We start from the raw sequence: 22,567 nt of genomic DNA, 5'->3' as shown, positions 1-22,567 counted from the left end.
CAAAATTCAGTGCTCTGCAAATTACCTTCATTGACATTAAATACACCACAGATACACAAAATAGAGGGGAAAGCACAGGCAAGAGTAGAACAAAAGAAATCATGTTTATTTGTGAAACTACAAAACATTTTTTTTTGTGCTGGTGAAATATTTACAATTCTGGTTGACAGTACAGTGTCCATGATAAAATTCACAGCTTTCAGGAGTCTCACTATAAAGGAAACCAACAGCACACCCAAATCACAAAGTGCAATAAATACCATGCTGTATTTCTCAAACCATCTCCATACACATACCAGGCTCATTGCCATCCTTAATACAACATAACAAATAATAATAATAATAAAACAAAAATGCATTTTAACTTCAAAACAATAATTATATCACCACCTACATGAAGACAAATCATTCATGACCAGCATCAGTTTCTGACATGATTTTCTGATTACTCGAAGCAAGACCTACTACATAATTTGTTTCTGATGAAATTGACTTTTCAACAATATACATGCCGGGTGGTGTTATAGAAGTACATTTGAGCCTTTAGTCAATCGTGACTAGCTTCAGTTAATCACATTGTACTGTTCCATCCAGACACAGTGTAATCCAATCAGAAGTCCTAATGTAAGACCTCTCTGTTCCCTCTCTCTATACTGGAGTAAATCGTGATTTCATTTTAAGTAAACAGTTCACATTCAAATGCAAACAGTACACATTATTTGAGGCAACAAATAATGGATGGTGACCACAATTTCAACTCCGGTTAAAATCATATTTAATCTAAACGGCACACTGTCCAAAGGATCCATTCACAGTATACAGTTAATGTCCGATTCCAGTAGAATAGATTGTTGTGCCATGAACAGTGAGTTTCCTTTACAGTGGTGAAGTGCAACATTGTACAGTTTGTAATATTCTAAAGGATGGAAATGGTCCAAAGGAGAAAAAAACTAATATTTTTGTAACATTATATTTCAAACTAAATTAAACTGTGTGTTGGTGTTCAATTTGCAAGGGGTCTCTAGCTAATTGTGTATGACAGAGGCTATAAAGACATCGCACTAACCTAGAGAGGGCGCAAGAATGCAACCCATATTATATCAAGTTGAGGGACTAAGACAGTGTGTTCCTGTTTGCGCCTGTGTGATTAACTACACCTTTAAAACAGAAAAGTGAAACAAAATGACAACATAGAGATTGACAGTGGAGTATCACAATAACCCAAGAAACATTCTTTATCACTAGCTAAAGCTCACAGGTCCAGTTTTTTATGAAAAGAGTGCACATCAAGGTAAAAGACAACCAGTAAGGAAGTAAGGAAAGGGTAGATGAAAAAAGTATAGTAGGAATGAAACGCTGTATCTGATCTAACATTATTAGTATGGGGTGGAGTAGAAAATCCTTTCTGATGTTCAAATCAGGGTATCATTTTATATGCAGAGTATGAAACATGGAATGTATTCATCAAACTACAAGGCAATGTCAACTGGGCTGAGACACTGGACACCAGTGAGTTCTGCTCATCATTTGCAGAATGTTAGAGCCAATTCATGCCCATTCAAACAAGGTCATGTGCTATTACATCAATTCAGTTCCTGGGCCACTCAGGTGTCATCAACACTGAAGGTGACTGAGGAAGGGAATGTGATTAATTCCACTCTGACTCCTTTCCACATTCAGAGTCATTGTGCTCATTCTATGGCCATATTCAATAAACGTGAACCTGTTTGTTTCAATGTCATCCAGACCTTTGTGGATTGGGCAAATCGCTACAGCACCACAGTGGTATTAGCCTAGTGTTGAATTGAGCTTTATGTCATCTCTGACTACATCAGATATTGGGGTGCTACGTATGTATGGTGTTAAACAGTGTTCCATTGAGAGGGAAAGAAGCTAGCTATGTTTCTGTAGAAAATAAGGTTACATTTCTGGCTTCTCCAATATGAGTAGAATGTAATTCAGGCCTTATATAATAGGTATCACAATCATGCTTGGTCAACACCAAAAAAGGCCTGTGTGAGTAGGATTTGTTAAAGAGCATCTCAAATCTCCAAAACACTCCAGACATTTGCATCTGTGTTGAATATGTGAACAGGGGCCCTTGCCAATGTATATATCCCCTTATGATCAACCCTCCAAACTCACATCAAACACATCTCTATCATCTCAAATGCCATCCAAGTGTTTACAGGGAGTGAGTAGCAAGCTGACTGTTCTGCTCGTCCAGATCACCCACCCTGTACAGTTTCCAGTGGCCTAGTTATAAACAGCTCTCATTTCTCCCTGTAGATCCACTAACACATTTCACTTCTTCTTCATCACATTTCATTAACACAGACGCAGGCACTACGAGTCGCCTGTGAAGATCACCGACATGATCAATCGCTACACAGAGACACATATGTGCTCATGACTCTACCACTGACACATAGAGCAGTGTTGAAAGCCAGTGTTGCCAGGCAAGGCACCATGCAGGACTTCGTCATGTCTTCTAACAGAGAGAAGGCAACATGGCTGGTTTAAGCAGCTCCATATGGTGCTAGTAGTGTAGCCTGGTTCCACATCTGTTTGTGCTGTCTCGCCAACTCCTGTGGTCATTGATGTGACAATGCTCCATGCAGGATGGATACAGAGACCGACCTCATATTATTGATCTCTCTATGTACCAAAGCTTTGTCAGTTTGCTACAAGAGTCCCTAGTACAGCCCCAGACTGGGAGGGAAGAGGCTCTTTGGAAGGGGGCTCATTGACAAATAACCCAGTACAACGCAGGTAGTGTGATAAGGAAAGGTTCACATAGAAAGTACATTTGAGAGATGCAAAAAATGCGAACAGAAGAACAATTGGGATACTGTTTGTATGGTTCTTCAGAATGTCCAGTTACAAGGAATTTAAGGGAGGGGGGTAAAAGGGATGATAGCGGGAAAAATGATCAGACTTTAGGTTAAGATATATATACTGAACAAAAATATAAACGCAGCATGTAAATTTTGGTACCATGTTTCATGAGCTGAAATAAAAGATCAGACATTTTCCATACGCACAAAAAGCTTATTTCTCTCAAATTTTGTGCACACATTTGTTTACATCCCTGTTAGTGAGCATTTCTCCTTTGCCACGATAATCCATCCACCTGACAGGTGTGGCATATCAAGAAGCTGGTTAAACAGCATGATCATTAAAAGGTGCACCTTGTGCTGGGGACAATAAAAGGCCACTCTAAAATGTGCAGTTTTGTCACACAAAACACAATGCCACAGATGTCTCAAGTTGAGAGAGCGTGCAAATAGCATGCTGACTGCAGGAATGTCCACCAGAGCTGTTGTCAGAGAATTGAATGTTCATTTCTCTACCAAATGCCGCCTCAGTCGTTTTAGAGAATTTCGCAGTATTTCCAACCGGCCTCACAACCGCAGACCACATGTAACTACGTCAGCCCAGGTCCTCCACATCCGGCTTCTTCACCTGCGGGATCGTCTGAGACCAGCCACCAGGACAGCTGATGAAACTGAGGAGTATTTCTGTCTGTAATAAAGCCCTTTTGTGGGGAAAAAACCAATTCTGATTGGCTGGGCCTGGCTTCCCAGTGGCAGTGCCCCTGCCCAGTCATGTGAAATCCATAGATTAGGGCCTAATTAATTTATTTCAATTGATTGATTACCTTTTATGAACTGTAACTCAGTCAAATCTTTGAAATTGTTGCATGTTGCGTTTATATTTTTGTTCAGTATACTTGGGAGTTCTCAGTTGCTCCATGGTTTTTGGATCACTTCACTTGGGTTTTGACTCATACAATAAATGTGGAGTTTATCGTCAGCAATGATCTTCATCAAATGCAAATTAATGATATTCAAATGCACTTCTTTTGTTTTTCACAATCATAATGTGCTTCGTTAAACGGTGATTCAACAATCAATCCAGGCCGGAGAGGAGCACTCCTCCCACTTCTTCAACCCCATCACGCTCTTTTTTAGATTCCTATTTTAAAGTGCACAAACTATCCGATAAACTACCTGAGTATTAGAGAGAGTTAGTGCAGTTCCTACACAATGCTGAGAGATAGTGTGTGCACCAGTGAGAGTCACTACAAGAGCCATGTACAATACAGTATAGATGGCCTGACTGGTAATACATACACAGATGCCATATACAGTATACAGTGTGTGCAGTAATAGGAGAACACAATGCCACTAGGGACAGACAGCCGGTTACAGTATACTGTACAACAAACCACTCATCCGGTCATAGTACACCATCATACAATCAGAATGTTGACTTTGTAGATGTGTTGTGCTATAAATAATGTTGAAGTAAAGTACCTCTGGAGGTCTATATACACATCTTAGATTACAGCGAGTAAGTGGTCCTGGCTAATGAAAATAACAGCATTTGTCATCTCTATATTTTCATATTTCACACAGAAAGCACTGGTGTGGTATTGGAATGACGATTTTACCGTAAAACATGTAAAGATAGCTACCAACATCCACTTATTAGTAACAGTAAAATAATGCTACAGAGAGTGGAGAAGAAAAAAAAAATGCTCTAGTTGCTAGGTGCTAATAACAAGAACTATAAAGAGCAACTGAGAAAAAAAAAAGAAAAGTGTTTTAAAAATGTGATGTTTTTTCCTATACATTATTATTCTCCATTCTTCATAATACCACCAGAAGTCTGTGTCAGAGTAATCTCCTTGGAAACAGCAGTTAAGACTGGAATACTTGAAATGCGCTACACGTCATCGGCAGGCAGATCGGGGATGTTGGTCTTTGCTCGAGTGAAGAAGGCCATCTTCTCTCTGAAATCAGAAGAGTTTCTATCTTCACATGAGCCTAAAAAACACAACTAACCTCCCCTTCTATACAGTGAACAGAACAGATCTTTCTTTTGAATGGTGGGCTATGTGCAGTGCTTGACTTGGGCATGACATCACCGGAGCTGAGTACCGGCACCTCAAATGTTCTACTGCTTGAGGTCCTGTTCCCCTTATAGAATATTAGCTCAAAAGTATTGTGGAGCTCCTGCACCTAAACATTACTGGCACCCAACATGATTACCGGCCCTATTTCAGCCCAAGTCAAGCACTGGCTATGTGTTCACTGAGGCAAACGTCTTTCAGTCACTTCAGAGCCAGGGTCATTCCATCCCAGTCCACTCAGAAGGACAAGCACTGGTCCACATCATAGCCATTTTCCCCATTCAAAATTCCATATCATCTTACATTCCTAGACTAACTGGCATATAAATGGAATGGACCACAAATTGTACTTCATCCAACTGGACCTAATGAGACCTTGTGAGAGAAGCTAAATACAATTTACACATTGACATTCATCCAATACATGGGGAACAAGATATGGCTTAATGGATCAACTCCTCTTACAGGAGGTATGTTACACTGCACTGTTGCTGTAATGTAATGTATTCTACTGTACTGACCTGAAGGACTGGACCTCTGGCACCTCTTTCCTGCTCTGGCCTCGGATCTTGTGGACGTCCTTGGCCGCAGCACGCATCATCTTCTCCACCCTCTGCTCCTGCAGCTGCTCCTCACGGGTCTGCAGACACAACACCACCACACAGATGCTTAGAGAGAAGCTGGAACATAGGCTTAAACAACTCCTCCTGGCCAGTCAACAGCTAGAACAGCATTTAACCCCTCTCTTCATATTTCACAGGTGTGTATTGGAACAACGATGTATAATGAAATCTAAATGTATAACTACTAGGTGAGAGCCTCCTATCTGTCTCAAAGTATTTTTATGAACTGGCAGCCTATTCCCTATATAGTGCACTACTGCACTAGAGGATGCAATTCTAGAGGCACCCAAAAACGTTTTGTGACAGACCGATTGTTGCGGGGGGTCAGTGTCTCTCCCTCTCCCACCTGTTTCTCAGCCTGTCTGAGCAGCATGCGGAAGCGCTCGTCGTCCTGCACCCAGGTGGGGAGGTCTCTAGTGCCCTGCTGCCGGGCCCTCTCCAGCTGCTCCTTGAGCTCCCTGAGGACTCGCAGCTCCTGGGCCAGCCGCGTGTGGCGAGTCCTGGACACCTGCAGGTCCAGCTCCAGGTCCAGACTGGTCCGCAGCAGCCCGTCCAGGCCCCGCATCGGCACCGGGGGCTGGGGGGAGGAGAGGAGGGAGAGGAAGAAGATGGAAACGGTGAGTTTATGATTGATACATTACAGACACTCTCTCTCAGACATGAACACACATGTCTTTCTCTTCCTCACACACATAGGGAGGTACAGGGAGACAGAGCAGCCATTTCCCAGTGGCCCCCTCTCCTCTCCCGTCCCCTCCCCTCCTTTCCTCTCACAGCAGGCAGGCAGACAGATATGTCCTGGACATAGATCAGTCCTGGTCCCAGCATTAATAGAGGCCAGAGAATGTCAGGCCACATTAACAATTCAACCAGCCATTAAATATTAAGACTCACTTTTACTGAAGGCCGGGTCTCTGGTTTAGGGAACCAAAAATGTAAATGTCTCTCTTTGAGAATATCTAATAATGTGGCCACAGCTTGAGACTTGACTGCACTATTAGACTGTCAATAACCAGAACAGTGGGAACAGAGCATAGCACTGGAATTGATAGAGCGAGACTGAACAGGAAGAAAATGTGCTTGTTATACTGAGAACCTTGGCTAACAGAGACAGAAAATGAAAGTTAAATGGGTATTTATAGCGTAAAAACATAGAACGACAGAAAGTATCTCTATGGTGGGATAGGTACTAAGTGGGTAGTGTCTACCTTCTTCATGCGCATGCTGCGTCTCTCTGATGCGTTCCTGATGAATGGAGACTTCTTAGACAGAGTGGAGCTGTCGCTGTCACTGCGGTTGATCTGATGATCACATAGTAGAAAGGCAAAAACAAACAGAATTCAGAAGGTTAGAACAAAAACGGCAAGAATGACAGCTTTTGTTGGGTTAAGGATGCTTTGCAAAGCTCAACTGAAAACAGTAGTCAAAGTGAACTGTATTTTTTATCTTATCCAGAGCAAACTTACACTATATATACAAAAGTATGTGGATTTGGCTGTTTCAGCCACACCTGTTGCTGACAGGTGTATAAAATCGAGCACACTGCCATGCAATCTCCATAGACAAACATTGGCAGTAGAATGGCCTTACTGAAGAGCTCAGTGACTTTCAACATGGCACCGTCATAGGATGCCACCTTTCCAACAAGTCAGCCCTGCTAAAGCTGCCCCGTCAACTGTAAGTGCTGTTATTGTGAATTGGAAACGTCTAGGAGCAACAGCTCAGCAGCAAAGTGGTAGGCCACACAAGCTAACAGAACGGGACCGCCGAGTGCTGAAGCGCGATGCACGTAAAAATAATTTGTTCTCTGTTGCAACACTCACCACAAAGTTCCAAACTGCCTCTGGAAGCAACGTCAGCACAAGAGCTGTTCGTCTGGAGCTTCATGAAATGGGTTTCCATGACCGAGCAGCCGCACACAAGCCTAAGATCACCATGTACAATGCCAAGCGTCGGCTGGAGTGGTGTAAAGCTCGCCGCCATTGGACTCTGGAGCAGTGAAAATGCGTTCTCTGGAGTGATGAATCACGCTTCACCATCTGGCAGTCCGACGGATGAATCTGGGTTTGGCGGATGCCAGGAGAACGCTACCTGCCCCAATGCATAGTGCCAACTGGAAAGTTTGGTGGAGGAGGAATAATGGTCTGGGGCTGTTTTTCATGGTTCGGGCTAGGCCCCTTAGTTCCAGTGAAGGGAAATCTTAACGCTACAGCATACAATGACATTCTAGACGATTCTGTGCTTCCAACTTTGTGGCAACAGTATGGGGAAAGCCCTTTCCTGTTTCAGCATGACAATGCCCCCGTGCACAAAGCGAGGTCCATACAGAAATGGCTTGTCGAGATCGGTGCGGAAGAACTGGCCTACACAGAGCCCTGACCTCAACCCCATCGAACACCTTTGGGATGAATTGGAACGGCGACTGCGAGCCAGGCCTAATCGCCCAACATCAGTGCCCGACCTCACTAATGCTCTTGTGGCTGAATGGAAGCAAGTCCCCGCAGCAATGTTCCAACATCTAGTGGAAAGCCTTCCCAGAAGAGTGGAGGCGGTTGTAGCAGCAAAGGGGGACCAACTCCATATTAATGCCCATGATTTTGGAATGAGATGTTTGACGAGCAGGTGTCCACATACTTTTGGTAATGTAGTGTATAATAAGGGCAATTAAAAAAATAAAATAATTGGCTTTGCATTTGACTAAGTTATTATTTAATTTTTTTCATTTTAGCAGACGCTCTTATCCAGAGCGACTTACAGTTAGTGAGTGCATATATTTTCATACTGGCCCCCCTGTGGGAAACGAACCCACAACCCTGGCGTTGCAAGCGCCATGCTCTACCAACTGAGCTACAGGGGATAGAGTAGATACAGTATGTACTAATGTAAATCTATATCTAGTATAGATATGCACTAGTATATTCTAGATATGTACTAAATATGTCCATGACGAGTGTGTTTGCTCACCCGGCAGATGTACTGGCTCTGGGGCCCAGGGGAGAAGGTCTTGGAGCGGATGATGGTGTTTCCCCGGATAAAGGGGTTCTGCTGGGGCACATCGCGGGGTCGATGCTCCTTGGGCCGGACCACCGAGGAGGCAGCACGGTGGTGGTGGAGGCCGGTACTGGTCTCCTTGTTCACCTGGGGACAGAGCACGAGATCAGTCATTTCACATAGTCAAGCTTGGCTTACACATTTACTGTTATGTTCAGTTACAACTGTGATCATGCCAGTCACAGTCATGTCTTAGTTACAGCACATTTTGAGTCTGCATATTAAGGAGTTTGTAGAACTGTTGAGTTTGAAACAAATGAACATACATGTTGTTTTCACACAAATACTTAACATCCTCTGTAAATAGGTAAAATACTGTAATTAAATCATATCAAATGAAATTGTATTCATTTATGCATATGGTATAGTTGATGGAGTCTCCACTTACCCTCTCCGTCATAGTTCCTGTTTGAGTAGGTTTGGCCGCCACCTTCTCTCCCTCCCATTGGCTGCTCTCGGGATATAACTCCTCCTCTTCCTCTAGAGGCTCCTCTACGTGGTTGTCTTCCTCGTCTTCAAATACATCTCCTTCCAGCGCTTCACTGTGCCTATGGAGGGTTGAAACACCGTCAGACTGACTGAGGGAGGGAAGGAGAGGGAGCAACCTGTCTGAGTTATTCACCTATCCCAGTCTACCTGTGAGGGGGTGGAGAGGTGGCTATTGTGCCACTGGGCTTTCAAAATCGCCACTAAACGTCTGAGCTTATTCCCACGGGAGAGATAGATGGGGGGGTGTATCAGAAATTCAAGCACTGTCATTGTGTGTTTGAACCGGCTGGGTGGGATTCCGGATGTGTGTGTGTGTGTGTGTGTGTGTGAGACGAGTATGGAAGAATGGCCTGTCCTCCATAGAGGTTGATAGGGGGAGGAGGAGGAGAGATGAGAAGACAGGAGAATAAAGGCATAAAGGTGCTGTTGTTAGCGTAGGGCGAGCTCACCATTCATCCTCCTCTGGTGCACCCTCCAGACTGCCTGCTACTCTCTCTGTGGTGGGGACAGAGCACTGGAACACACACACACATTGTTACTCATCTATTACATGCATTCATTAGATACATACAGTATGTTTATAAATTAATAACACTTCTATGTAACACGTCTATATACAGATTTACAATAACAGACCCATTTCATTTTGAAATGCAGCCTATTGTTATACAGGAAGAATGAAGGTCTATGTTACCCTTTCAGACTGTGTAGCCATCCCGGTCTCTTTGTCCTTGCTATTGATCTGGGGCATGAAGGAGTAGCTGAGGAGGTTGTAGCACTTGACACACCTCTCCCCAGAGGTGTTGACATCAGCCAGGCTTATCTGAGCACCAGCCTGCCCAGAGGAGAGGAGGGAGGAGGAGGGAGACATTATAAGAGTTAAAAGGCGGTTTACTGAAGGATGTTATACACTGACGTAACAGACTTCATGCATGAGACAGTACGGAGTGTCAAAGGGACAAAAATCCACTTATGCTCACTTATGGCAATAAACCACTGTAATATGATTCAATAACAACAGGAGTGAAAGCTTAAAAGGTATACATTGGGATTTCAATGTACATTTAGCAAACACACCACCGGCAGTGTTTCTATTGTATATGGGTGTGCTGGTGATAAGGACTATTTGTTATGTTGACGCTAACTTACAGATGAGTGTCGTTAAACTCACCAGACACTCCTCGCGGCCAGACGGGCTTGTGTGGCACACGTCCACCCTCAGGGTCTTCTGCCGCAGGACATTGTGGGCCATCTGGATGCCGAAGACTTCGTTGACCTCCACGGCATCCTGGGGGAGAGAGCCGCGCGTCCGGAAGAGGCAGCGGGTGGACTCAGAGCAGGGGAGGACCGCCACACGGATGTACCTACAGAGGGGACACACAGTTAAACACCTAGATAATGTGCACACAGTTGAGTGTACCGTTGAGGACAAAGGACACACAGTACTTTTAATACAAACACACCGACTTAAATGAGAAAATTGGGTACACAGACTCCCACACACAGACAGCACGCAGAGCATTCGGAAAGTATTCCACATTTTGTTACGTTACAGCCTTACTCTAAAATTGATTCAATAAAACATCAATCTACACACAATACCCCATAATGACAAAGAGAAAACAGGTTGTTATTTGTTGTGTGAAAAAATACAATAAAATAAAAACGGAAATACCTTATTTACATAAGTATTCAGACCCTTTGCTATGAGACTCGAAATTGAGCTCAGGTGCATCCTGTTTCCATTGATCATCCTTGAGATGTTTCTACAACTTGATTGGAGTCCACCTGTGGTAAATTCAATTGAGTGGACATGATTTGGAAAGGCACACCTGTCTATATAAGGTCCCACAGTTGACAGTGCACGCCAGAGCAAAAACCAAGCCATGAGGTCGAAGGAATTGTCCGTAGAGCTCCGAGACAGGACTGTGTCGAGGCACAGATCTGGGGAAGGGTACCAAAACATTTCTGCAGCATTGAAGGTCCCCAAGAACACAGTGGCCTCCATCATTCTTAAATGGAAGAAGTTTGGAACCGCCAAGACTCTTCCTAGAGCAGGCCGCCCGGCCAAACTGAGCAATCGGGGGAGAAGGGCCTTGGTCAGGGAGGTGATCAAGAACCGGATGGTCACTCTGACAGAGCTCCAGAGTTCCTCTGTGGAGATGGGAGAACCTTCCAGAAGGACAACCATCTCTGCAGCACTCCACCAATCAGGCCCTTATGGTAGATTGGCCAGACAGAACCACTCCTCAGTAAAAGGCACATGACAGCCCGCTTGGGAGTTGCCAAAAGGCACCTAAAGGACTATCAGACCATGAGAAACAAGATTATCTGGTCTGATGAAACCAAGATTGAAGCATGTCTGGAGGAAACCTGGCACCATCCCTACGGTGAAGCATAGTGTTGGCAGCATCATGCTGTGGGGATGTTTTTCAGCGGCAGGGACTGGGAGACTAGTCAGGATCGAGGGAAAGATGAACGGAGCAAAAGTACAGAAACATCCTTGATGAAAACCTGCTTCAGAGCGCTCAGGACCTGACTGGGGCGAATGTTCACCTTCCAACAGGACAATGACCCTAAGCACACAGCCAAGACAATGCAGGAGTGGCTTCGGGACATGTCTCTGAATGTCCTTGAGTGGCCCAGCCAGAGCACAGACTTGAACATCTATGGAGACACCTGAAAATAGCTGTGCAGCGACGCTCCCCATCCAACCTGACAGAGCTTGAGAGGATCTGCAGAGAAGAACGGGAGAAACTCCCCATATACAGGTGTGCCAAGCTTGTAGTGTCATACCCAAGAAGACTCAAGGCTATAATCGCTGCCAAAGGTGTTTCGACAAAGTACTGAGTGAAGGGTCTGAATACTTATGTAAATGTGATATTTCCGTTTTTTTTAAACATGTTTTTGCTTTGTCATTATGGGGTATTGTGTGTAGATTAATGAGGGGGGGACGACGACAATTTAATCAATTTTAGAATAAGGCTGTAACGTAACAAAATGTGAAAAAAGTCAAGGGGTCTGAATACTTTCCGAATGCACTGTATGCTCACAGACAGTCATCTGAGAGGTGTTTGTTTCACATAACCTAACAAGTAATGACAGTCATTCACTCCTAAAGGAAAGAGAAAAGGCAACTTTGCTACATACATTTTGTGGTTGGGCAGCAGGGTGAGGGCGCTGCAGTTGGAGAGCTGCATGATGAACACGGTGAAACGCTTGTCTTTCACCTCGTACTTCAGGCCCAGTCTGACCTGGGCACAGCCTAGAGGACCTCCCCTCTCCTCACAGCCAAGCAGCAGCTCTGCTGGGGGGACAGGCCTGGGAACAGTGACACATACAACAGGTTTAGGGGTAGATCCACAAAGCAGCTATCAAATACAGTACCTGGAAGCCAGTCCTGGTTTGTGCTTTAGCTATTAACCTTACATTTGAAGTCATGTCACAAAAATTATAGGAGGTGATATCAGTCGAAACAGATCTGGCTACCAGACTTCAAAACAGCACAGTAAGTTGTGAGAGGGACTGGCAACATACAGTATATGACAAAAATACCCTCACGCTCAAGGGCCAAACGGTGCAAACAAAACACAATGCAAATGTGCTGGATGTTTGCTTGACAAATAGTACTGCAGACAGCTTGTCTCCAGCGAACACTTGATGTAATCCAGAGATACTGTATATAATGACGAGATGGTCTTGTCTCGAGCCGCCCTAACAATGGGAGTCGTTGTCCCAAAGGCGGGAAGGCAGGCAATCTGCTTATTGGTCTGCTTATCGTGGACAGATTTTGACGGCAGTAAACCCTCTCGATTTGCCTCTTCCGCACTGATCTGTCTGATAACTCCCAAACACTCATGGGATTGCAAAAAATAAGTTTGGCTACAATATGCTGTCCTAACATTCAAAAATATTACCAAGGTGACATTGTCCACTGAACCCCCTTTCATCCTAAAAAATAAAAAAATAGTATTTTTTATTTTATTTTATTAGGATCCCCATTAGCTGCTGCCAGGGCAGCAGATACTCTTCCTGGGGTCCAAACAGGATTAAAACAATTATATCACAACAGAACGCAACAGCCTACATCGCAAATAAACAATACATCATGCAAGACATCACTACATTACTACTCTACCACCACAAATTCACAACACAACATTTACAACACTACAATATTACAATGTGTGTGCGTATGCGTGTTTGTGTGTGTCTTCACAGTCCGCGTTGTGCTGTGAGGTGTTGTTTTATGTTTTTTTTAAGTCCGATTTTACTGCTCGCTTGAGTTACTTGATGTGAAAGAGAGGTCCATGTAGTCATGGCTCTACAGTATGTGGTACTGCGCGTTTCCCAGAGTCTGTTCTGGACTGTGAAGAGACCCCTGGTGGCATGTCCTGTGGAGTATGTATGGGCGTCTGAGCTGTGTGTTAGCTGTTTGAACAGACATCTTTACTTTGAGCTAGGAGAGATTGACATGCATGTTATTGATATTAGGCCTCCGGGTACATTTACGGGCCAGCCGTGCTGCTCTGGGCCAACTGTAATTTGCCTATGTCTTTCTTTGTAACACTTGACCATATGACTGGGCAGTAGTCCTGGTGTGATAAAACTAGGGCCTGTAGGCCTTGTTTTGTTGATTATGATGTCAAGAAAGCAGAGCAGCGCTTTATCAAGGACAGACCTCTCCCCATCTTAGCTACCGTTGCATCAATGTTTTTGACCACGTCAGTTTACAATCTAGGGTTTCACCAAGCAGTTTATTCTCCTCAACTTGATATATTTAGGACTAGTTTATCACTTGCCACCCATTCTAAAACTGACTGCAGCTCTTTGTTAAGTGCTGCAGTGATTTAATTTGCTGTGGTAGCTGACGTGTATAATGTTGAGTCATCAGCGTACATACAGTGAGGGAAGAAAGTATTTGATCCCCTGCTGATTTTGTACGTTTGCCCACTGACAAAGACATGATCAGTCTATAATTTTAATGGTAGGTTTATTTGAACAGTGAGAGACAGAATAACAACAAAAAAGTCCAGAAGAACGCATGTCAAAAATGTTATAAATTGATTTGCATTTTAATTAGGGAAATAAGTATTGGTTGGCTGTTTGAACCAGTAATGGGTGACTTGCTATTCTTGGGTAGCGGAATGATTTTTGCTTCCCTCCAGGCCTGAGGGCACACACTTTCCTGTAGGCTTAGATTAAAGAGATGGCAAATAGGAGTGGCAATATAGTCCCCTACCATCTTCAGTAATTTTCCATCCAAGTTGTCAGTACCAGGAGGTTTGTCAGAGTTAACCTTACCAAAAACGATAAAACTGTAGCTAATATTAATGCTTTTTTTTGTCATGAGCAAGTCTACCTAATTCTACATCTAGCTAAGGTGTTTTGTGTGGAAGAATCAGTATTTATGAAATTCTAAATCTGCACAAAAATGTGCAAGCTAACGCATAGTGTCTACTTACTGGCTGAACTAGTCTCAAATAAATCCATATGAAACGAAAGGCAGGGATATTAACAACGGCAGTTCACACACTGCTGAATACTCCCTCTACATAGCTAGTTAGTGTAATGAAGTTCTAGCTAATGCACAAATGACTTTTCATGATATCTGTTCTGCAGTGATTAGTGCACCGAGTTCTAAAGCATAGCTGACTGCTCTCTGTGACGTTATTGTGTTGGCCAAATGTTACAAAGTAGTGAGGCACAGTGCCAGTTGTCAGAGTCAAATACATGCTGATTTCTGATAACAGTCCCATAACTTGCCGTACAACTTCATCAACAAGCTGGCAAACTAGCTACCGTATGGCCATTCAAACAAGCTTGCACTAGGCTGCTAGCTGTTTGCTCAGCTTATCGAGCATGATTTGCCGTAGTAGCCAGTGCATCATAGCTACCGAGAGCGGAGTGATTTTCAGATTTAGGAACTAGTGTTAAGCACAATGAGGTTACGTCTCATTCACATTACATCTAAGCAGTCCGTTGCGTTCCACCAGATGTCATTAATTTCAATGGGGACCATCCACAACAGAGTGGTACCGCAGCACCCCCTTGCGGTTGAAGGCTCAGTTGCGAAACGGATGCCACATACTTTGACATTTTCCAAACTTTGTGTCATCTTCAGTGCAGGCAGAGTCAGTCAATAAAACAGGAAGTTACCCAAACGTGACAGGTATCAGTAAACATGAATATAAACTAAACTTATTTGCCGATGATCTGCTCATATACCTAACCAATATTGAAAACTCAATGCATCTCTTGCTAAAAATATTTTCAGAATACTCTTAACATTTCTTTATCCCATTACTCAACAATATGAAAGCAGATCTTTTAAAATGGAACAATCTTCCCATAAATCTTACAGGTAGAATAAACCTCTTCAGAATGGCATGGCTCCCAAAGTTTTTATATTTATTCTCAGTAATACCAATTACCCCACCGAAGACATTCTTTTAAAAAATGTATACTCGGTCATAACAGACTTCATTTTGGCAAATAAAACTCATAGAATAAAAAGGGACGTTTTACATCTCCCTAAGTCTGAGGGTGGTTTTAACCTCCCAGTCTTGGAATTGTATCAACTTGCCACCCAAGGCTTTTACTTGAGACATATTGTTAAATGCACTAAAGACGAACAATGGGTACATATTGAAGATGTGCATGCTCATCCCCAGAAACTTTTCATGTCTATTTTCAAAAGGATAAAGCTAAGAGCATTAACAACTTCATAGTTAAGAACACTATAACAATATGGAAGAAAATGAATTGGATTCTACAAGAACCAATATCACTCCCTAAAAACACAACCCTATGGAACAATCCTTCAGAATGCACCGATAAATTGGTCCACATGTAAAACTAAAGGCATAGAAGCCGTCAATGACTTGGTAATAGGAAATACATTTATTTCCATGACAGAATTAAAACTGAATTTTGGACTAACCAATGCAGATATTTTCAAATAGATGCAACTTAAAAGTTTCATATCACAACATTTCGATTGGAAATCTTTTGGACATCAGAGCAATCTTGAAGGAATCCTATTTGAGTCAGAAAAGGGTATTCATATGATAGGTAAGATATACAAAACTTTGCAGAGAGCCTATCCAACTGACAACCCCTTAGAAAAAAATATAAACTATTGGAACCAAGACATAAAAATAACTGATATTGGCACAAGATGGAGGGAATGTTGGAACATAACTAAAGAAATTACAGGTAACGAAAATGTACCCTTAATCCAGTATACTCATGTATAGAGACCAAAGTTCACAAAGTCTACAGAACAACGACAGAGTCATGTCTTAAGTGTAAAACTAACGACTCAATCCATGCCTTCTGAGAATGCTATAAAGTCCAAAAGTTATGGGCGGAGTTAGAAAGTTGGCTGTTAGAAGTATTACAATGTAAATTTACTTTTAATCTGTCTGTCTGCATATTTCAAGACATGTCATATGAGGGGGCAGTGAGATACCCGATGGGTTGGACGATACTCTTCTTGTCAATGGTCTTGAAAAAACATTTACTTAACTGGAAAATCAACCAATCCTCCATCGTTAAGACAATGGAAAAATCTAATGCGTCATTATCTGAATATTGAAAGAGCGTGGGCGACAGAGAGGAACAAAATGATGCAATTTGAGGACATGTGGAAGAGAATAGTGCAGGCACTGGAGATGGGGGTGAGAACAGATGGGGCAGGAGTGATGTTGTTGATGTTTGTGTGCGTCTGTATGTTGTCTCTTGTATGTTTTGTTTTGTTTGGAGATTTTTTACAAATAAAATCAAGAAAAAAAAAGAAACGGAATTGACCAAACCACAGAACGGCTTTATGGGATATTTAACAGCTTGTAAACAATTACCCATTCCTATAAGTGAGTACTATTTTAATAGTAATGTTAAATAATACACATTGACTGTTGAGCCAATTATTTTATAAACCCGTTTTAGTTTATTGTGATGTAATGACGTTTGTTTTTTATGATAATTATTAGATGGAGGTCGCTAGCTACAGTATCTTCAACCAAGCCTAGCTTTTAGCTAGCTGCTCTGTAAGCTAGCTTAACTTGCTAGAAAGTTAGAGAAACAAGTTAAGGAAAAAGTAACTAAACATGTTTTATGATCACCTGAAACAATATGTTTCTCATGTCTTGAATGAAAATATCATATTTTGCAATCTCCCAAAATAAATGTGATCTTTGAAGAGACTAGGCTCTTCATCTTGTCATGCATTGTGAAACCCTAAGCTCTCCATCCAGTAGCTGAACGAGATTGCGTGATGATGCCGTACGCCGTAATGAAATATGTCACGATGTGTACGTGGCATTAGGTGGATGAGCAAAATTAGTGGTCAATCTTCGTGTAAAGATAATAATAATTTTAAGACAATCATGGTACCAATAATTGCTTCTCAAACACCAGATGTATGTCCTTGAAACGATTATTTAAAATATGTATATATATATTTTTTTTTAAACGCACACAAAGTTAAGTCCCCTGTAGCTCAGTTGGTAGAGCATGGCGCTTGCAACACCAGGGTTGTGGGTTCGTTTCCCACATGAAAATGTATGCACCAGTATGAAAATGTATGCACTCACTAACTGTAAGTCGCTCTGGATAAGAGCGTCTGCTAAATGACGTAAATGTAAATAATTGAGTTGCTAATGGCACCTGCAGTACCCCCCTGTTGGCCTTTAACTTCAGTTACTCAATGAGAGGAGGCAGCACTGAGCTAGCCTGCAACGCCACTTCTTGTAGCTCAAACTGCGCATGTTATGTCTCCATGAGAAGCCATCTGAACCAACTTAATTTGGCTTCAATGCGCTATTGAGTCTTTACATAGGCATGAATGGCGTTATGTGATCGATGGCTTTGTCCATTCATATATACAGTCATTGATTGAGACAATGTTCACTTTAATATAGATAGATAGGGGTGTTAATGAAGCACTATCTTTTCTTACTATCAGTGACGGGTCAGACTCCAGTGTAAAGAACACCTCTCCTCCAGGTGACCCAGTGGCTACTACAGTACCCACCTCTCCGAGGGCTCGTACACCCCGCTGTCACCCGCCACCGACTCATCAGACACTGCTGACGTCACACCCATCTTCTTAGACCCAGCCCCTGCCGTCCCTCGGACCTGCGCTACGCCATCTATGTGAAAATGGGGTTGGAAAGAGGAGGATAGGAAAAGAGGAGTGTAGAGAAAGACAACACCTTGTCACAACCTTTCCCCCGTTGCAGCCATGGGAACCGGTGTTGAGTTGCATAGCTGGAGTAGGTTCACTTTACAACACCACCACACAGGTAACGGTGGGCCAGAAAGTATTTGATCCCCTGCTGATTTTGTACGTTTGCCCACTGACAAAGACATGATCAGTCTATAATTTTAATGGTAGGTTTATTTGAACAGTGAGAGACAGAATAACAACCAAAAAATCCAGAAAAACGCATGTCATAAATGTTATAAATTGATTTGCATTTTAATGAGGGAAATACGTATTTGACCCCTCTGCAAAACATGACTTAGTACTTGGTGGCAAAACCCTTGTTGGCAATCACAGAGGTCAGACGTTTCTTGTAGTTGGCCACCAGGTTTGCACACATCTCAGGAGGGATTTTGTTCCACTCCTCTTTGCAGATCTTCTCCAAGTCATTAAGGTTTCGAGCCTGACGTTTGGCAACTCGAACCTTCAGCTCCCTCCACAGATTGTCAATGGGATTAAGGTCTGGAGACTGGCTAGGCCACTCCAGGACCTTAATGTGCTTCTTCTTGAGCCACTCCTTTGTTGCCTTGGCCGTGTGTTTTGGGTCATTGTCATGCTGGAATACCCATCCACGACCCATTTTCAATGCCCTGGCTGAGGGAAAGAGGTTCTCACCCAAGATTTGACGGTACATGGCCCCGTCCATCGTCCCTTTGATGCGGTGAAGTTGTCCTGTCCCCTTAGCAGAAAAACACCCCCAAAGCATAATGTTTCCACCTCCATGTTTGACGGTGGGGATGGTGTTCTTGGGGGTCATAGGCAGCATTCCTCCTCCTCCAAACACGGCGAGTTGAGTTGATGCCAAAGAGCTCGATTTTGGTCTCATCTGACCACAACACTTTCACCCAGTTCTCCTCTGAATCATTCAGATGTTCATTGGCAAACTTTAGACGGCCCTGTATATGTGCTTTCTTGAGCAGGGGGACCTTGCGGGCGCTGCAGGATTTCAGTCCTTCACGGCGTAGTGTGTTACCAATTGTTTTCTTGGTGACTAAGGTCCCAGCTGCCTTGAGATCATTGACAAGATCCTCCCGTGTATTTCTGGGGTGATTCCTCACCGTTCTCATGATCATTGCAACTCCACGAGGTGAGATCTTGCATGGAGCCCCAGGCCGAGGGAGATTGACAGTCCTTTGTGTTTCTTCCATTTGCAAATAATCGCACCAACTGTTGTCACCTTCTCACCAAGCTGCTTGGCGATGGTCTTGTAGCCCATTCCAGCCTTGTGTAGGTCTACAATCTTGTCCCTGACATCCTTGGAGAGCTCTTTGGTCTTGGCCATGGTGGAGAGTTTGGAATCTGATTGATTGATTGCTTCTGTGGACAGGTGTCTTTTATACAGGTAACAAACTGAGATTAGGAGCACTCCTTTTAAGAGTGTGCTCCTAATCTCAGCTCGTTACCTGTTAAAAGACACCTGGGAGCCAGAAATCTTTCTGATTGAGAGGGGGTCAAATACTTATTTCCCCTATTAAAATGCAAATCAATTTATAACATTTTTGACTAGCGTTTTTTTTCTGGATTTTTTTGTTGTTATTCTGTCTCTCACTGTTCAAATAAACCTACCATTAAAATTATAGACTGATCATTTCTTTGTCAGTGGGCAAATGTACAAAATCAGCAGGGGATCAAATACTTTTTTCCCTCACTGTGTGTGTGTGTGTGTGTGTGTGTGTGTGTGTGTGTATATATATTCACATTAATATTTTTCTTAATGTGTTGCTGACACTGCCATTGCTCTGATTTGTAATGTGTTGTGTGGATCTCAAACTGTTGCAAATTATTTAAATAATTCAAACATTCATTCTTTATGGATCACAATGGAGATTACTATATACTCCACTACACCCCACCTCATAGTAACACAAGTGGTGGTGTAAAGTACTCAAGTAAAACACTTGAAAGTACTACTTAAGTAGTTTTTTGGGGTATCTGTACTTTACTTTAATATTTATATTTTTGACAACTTACTTCACTACATTCCTAAAGAAAAGTATGTACTTTTTACTCCATAAATTTTCCCTGACAACCAAAAGTACTCATAACATTTTAAATGCTTAGCAGGACAGGAAATTTGTCTAATTCACACACATATCAAGAGAAGATCCCTAGTCATCCCTACTGCCTCTTATCTGGGGGACTCACTAAACACATGCTTCGTTTGTAAATGCTGTCTGAGTGTTGAAACATGCCCCTGGCTATCCGTAAATAAAAAATAGTAAATGATGCCGTAAGGAATTTGAAATTATTTATACTTTTACTTTTGATACTTAAGTATATTTAAATCCAAATACTTTTACTCAAGTGGTATTTTACTGGGTGACTTTCACTTGAGTCATTTTCTATTAAGGTATCTTTACTTTTTCTCAAGTATGAAAATTGGGTACTTTTTCCACCACTGCACAGTCGCAGTTCATACAATGACTCTTCTGACAATGCTGTACCAATGTCAGATAATAGACAGTGACTGTACCTTTAAGCACCTCTCCAGTCATGGCCTGCTTGGTGTCCATCTCCACCCCTCCACCTTCACGGTGCTGCTGCTCCTCCCTGTCCAACCCCAGCTCTGTCAGCCTGCTATGCAGCTCCACGTCCAGCCCCCCCAGGCCCCCCCCCACTGCAAACCCCTCCCCTGAGAGGAATGTGGAGTCCGTGACCAGGGGCGAGCAGGGTGGCGAGAGCGACGACAACGAAGACCTCGGCGACAGCGAGCTCATGGACCTCGGCGTCTCTGAAAGTCTCAGCGCCTGTAGCCTGGTGCCGGCCTCCGCTCCCCCGCCGACAACACCCCCCGTGTCCCCCCAGGTCCCGGCATCGACTACGGGGACCACCTCGTGCTCGTGGATGGTGGTGATGGAGCTGGAGGGCCGGTAGCTGATCCCCGGGCCGCCCTCCTGCAGTAGGGTTTCCAGTTTGTTCTGGAAGTCGAGGTCTCCCAGCTCGGGCTGCTCCAGGTAGATGTCGGTAAAGCTCAGGGAGGAGGTGGAGCCCAGGGAGGATGTGGTGGCCAAAGAGCCCCGGCTGGAGGTCAACGAGCCACGGCTGCTGCCTGACGAACACGACAGCGTGCTGGCCGACAGACTGTAGGGAGAGAGGGAAGAGAGGGTTGGATGGGGATAAGGAGGGAAGAGAGAATGAGACAGAAAGAAGGCATAGAGAAGAGAAGAGAGAGGGGATGGGTGTAGATGGGGAGAAAGAGAGAGGCAGAGAGGAGAGGATTGGAGGGGGAGAAGGAAGGAGGGACATAATGAGACAGAAAGAGGGCAGAGAGGAGGGAGAGAGAGAGAGAGAAAATTGGGGCCAGAAAGAAAAGGAGAGCGGGAGAGAGAAAAACAGAGGGAATGGGTGATAAAGCGAACGAGGGACCAAGCGACAGAGATAAAGAGAGGGAGAGAAGACCACAGTGTTAGAAGCGCTAGGAGCACACTCCAGGCAGACCTATGCCTTCCGTAGCCATTCCCCTGTCTTTGTGGGCACTGGAAACCCTATTTTCCTCCCCTCTTTTAGCCCTCCGTGACTTCAAATGCAGTTTCTGCTCTACAGCAAACACCCTAATTATGGCTTGGCAAGCGCATAAGGAATGACACAGGGGAGTTTCTCTGCATTTCAGCCCTTTGATGTACTGTATATCAGCCAGAAACAGAGGATGAATTAGGCATGATAGGAGAACAAAAACACAGAGACAGACACAGAGAGAGAGAATCGCTATTATTACAGTTTGTGCCGTGAAAAAGTATTTGCCCCCTTTCTGATTTTCTTTATTTTTGCATATTTTTGATACTGAATGTTATCTGATCTTCAACCTAAACCTAATACAGCGCATTCGGAAAGTATTCAGACCCCTTGACTTTTTCCACATTGTTACGTTACAGCCTTATTCTAAAATGGATTATATTCATTTTTTTCCTCATCAATCTCCACACAGTAACCCATAATGACAAATCAAAAACAAGTTAAGAATGTTTGCAAATGTATTAAAAATAAAACAGAAATACCTTATTTACATAAGTATTCAGACCCTTTGCTATGACACTCGAAATTGAGCTCAGATGCATCCTGTTTCCATTGATCATCCTTCAGATGTTTCTACAACTTGATTGGAGTCCACCTGTGGTAAATTCAATTGATTGGACATGATTTGGAAAGGCACACACCTGTCTATATAAGGTCCCACAGTTGAAAGTGCATGTCGATCAAAAACTAAGCCATGAGGTCGAA

The 22,567-nt window shown here is 43.3% G+C and overlaps 1 protein-coding gene across 1 annotated transcript in view; it reads right to left on the bottom strand.

Moving 5' to 3' along the window:
- Positions 1-80: 80 nt before the first annotated feature.
- wwc1 (WW and C2 domain containing 1) overlaps positions 81-22,567 on the bottom strand; it is a 46,488-nt gene continuing 24,001 nt past the window's right edge. Inside the window, exons 11-22 of the mRNA XM_084170653.1 lie at positions 20,823-21,430; positions 18,119-18,236; positions 12,232-12,402; positions 10,253-10,445; positions 9,776-9,916; positions 9,531-9,595; positions 8,981-9,140; positions 8,506-8,679; positions 6,750-6,842; positions 5,888-6,118; positions 5,440-5,558; positions 81-4,798 (exon numbers count right to left, since the gene is read on the bottom strand). Coding sequence (XP_084026779.1) covers positions 4,732-4,798; positions 5,440-5,558; positions 5,888-6,118; positions 6,750-6,842; positions 8,506-8,679; positions 8,981-9,140; positions 9,531-9,595; positions 9,776-9,916; positions 10,253-10,445; positions 12,232-12,402; positions 18,119-18,236; positions 20,823-21,430 — 2,140 coding nt within the window. The 3' untranslated portion in view covers positions 81-4,731. The remainder of the gene's footprint in view (positions 4,799-5,439; positions 5,559-5,887; positions 6,119-6,749; positions 6,843-8,505; positions 8,680-8,980; positions 9,141-9,530; positions 9,596-9,775; positions 9,917-10,252; positions 10,446-12,231; positions 12,403-18,118; positions 18,237-20,822; positions 21,431-22,567) is intronic.

The sequence above is a fragment of the Coregonus lavaretus genome (assembly GCF_964263955.1).
Source record: "Coregonus lavaretus genome assembly, chromosome: 10".
Classification (NCBI taxonomy): Eukaryota; Metazoa; Chordata; class Actinopteri; order Salmoniformes; family Salmonidae; genus Coregonus; species Coregonus lavaretus.
This window is presented reverse-complemented; position numbering and strand designations above follow the sequence as displayed.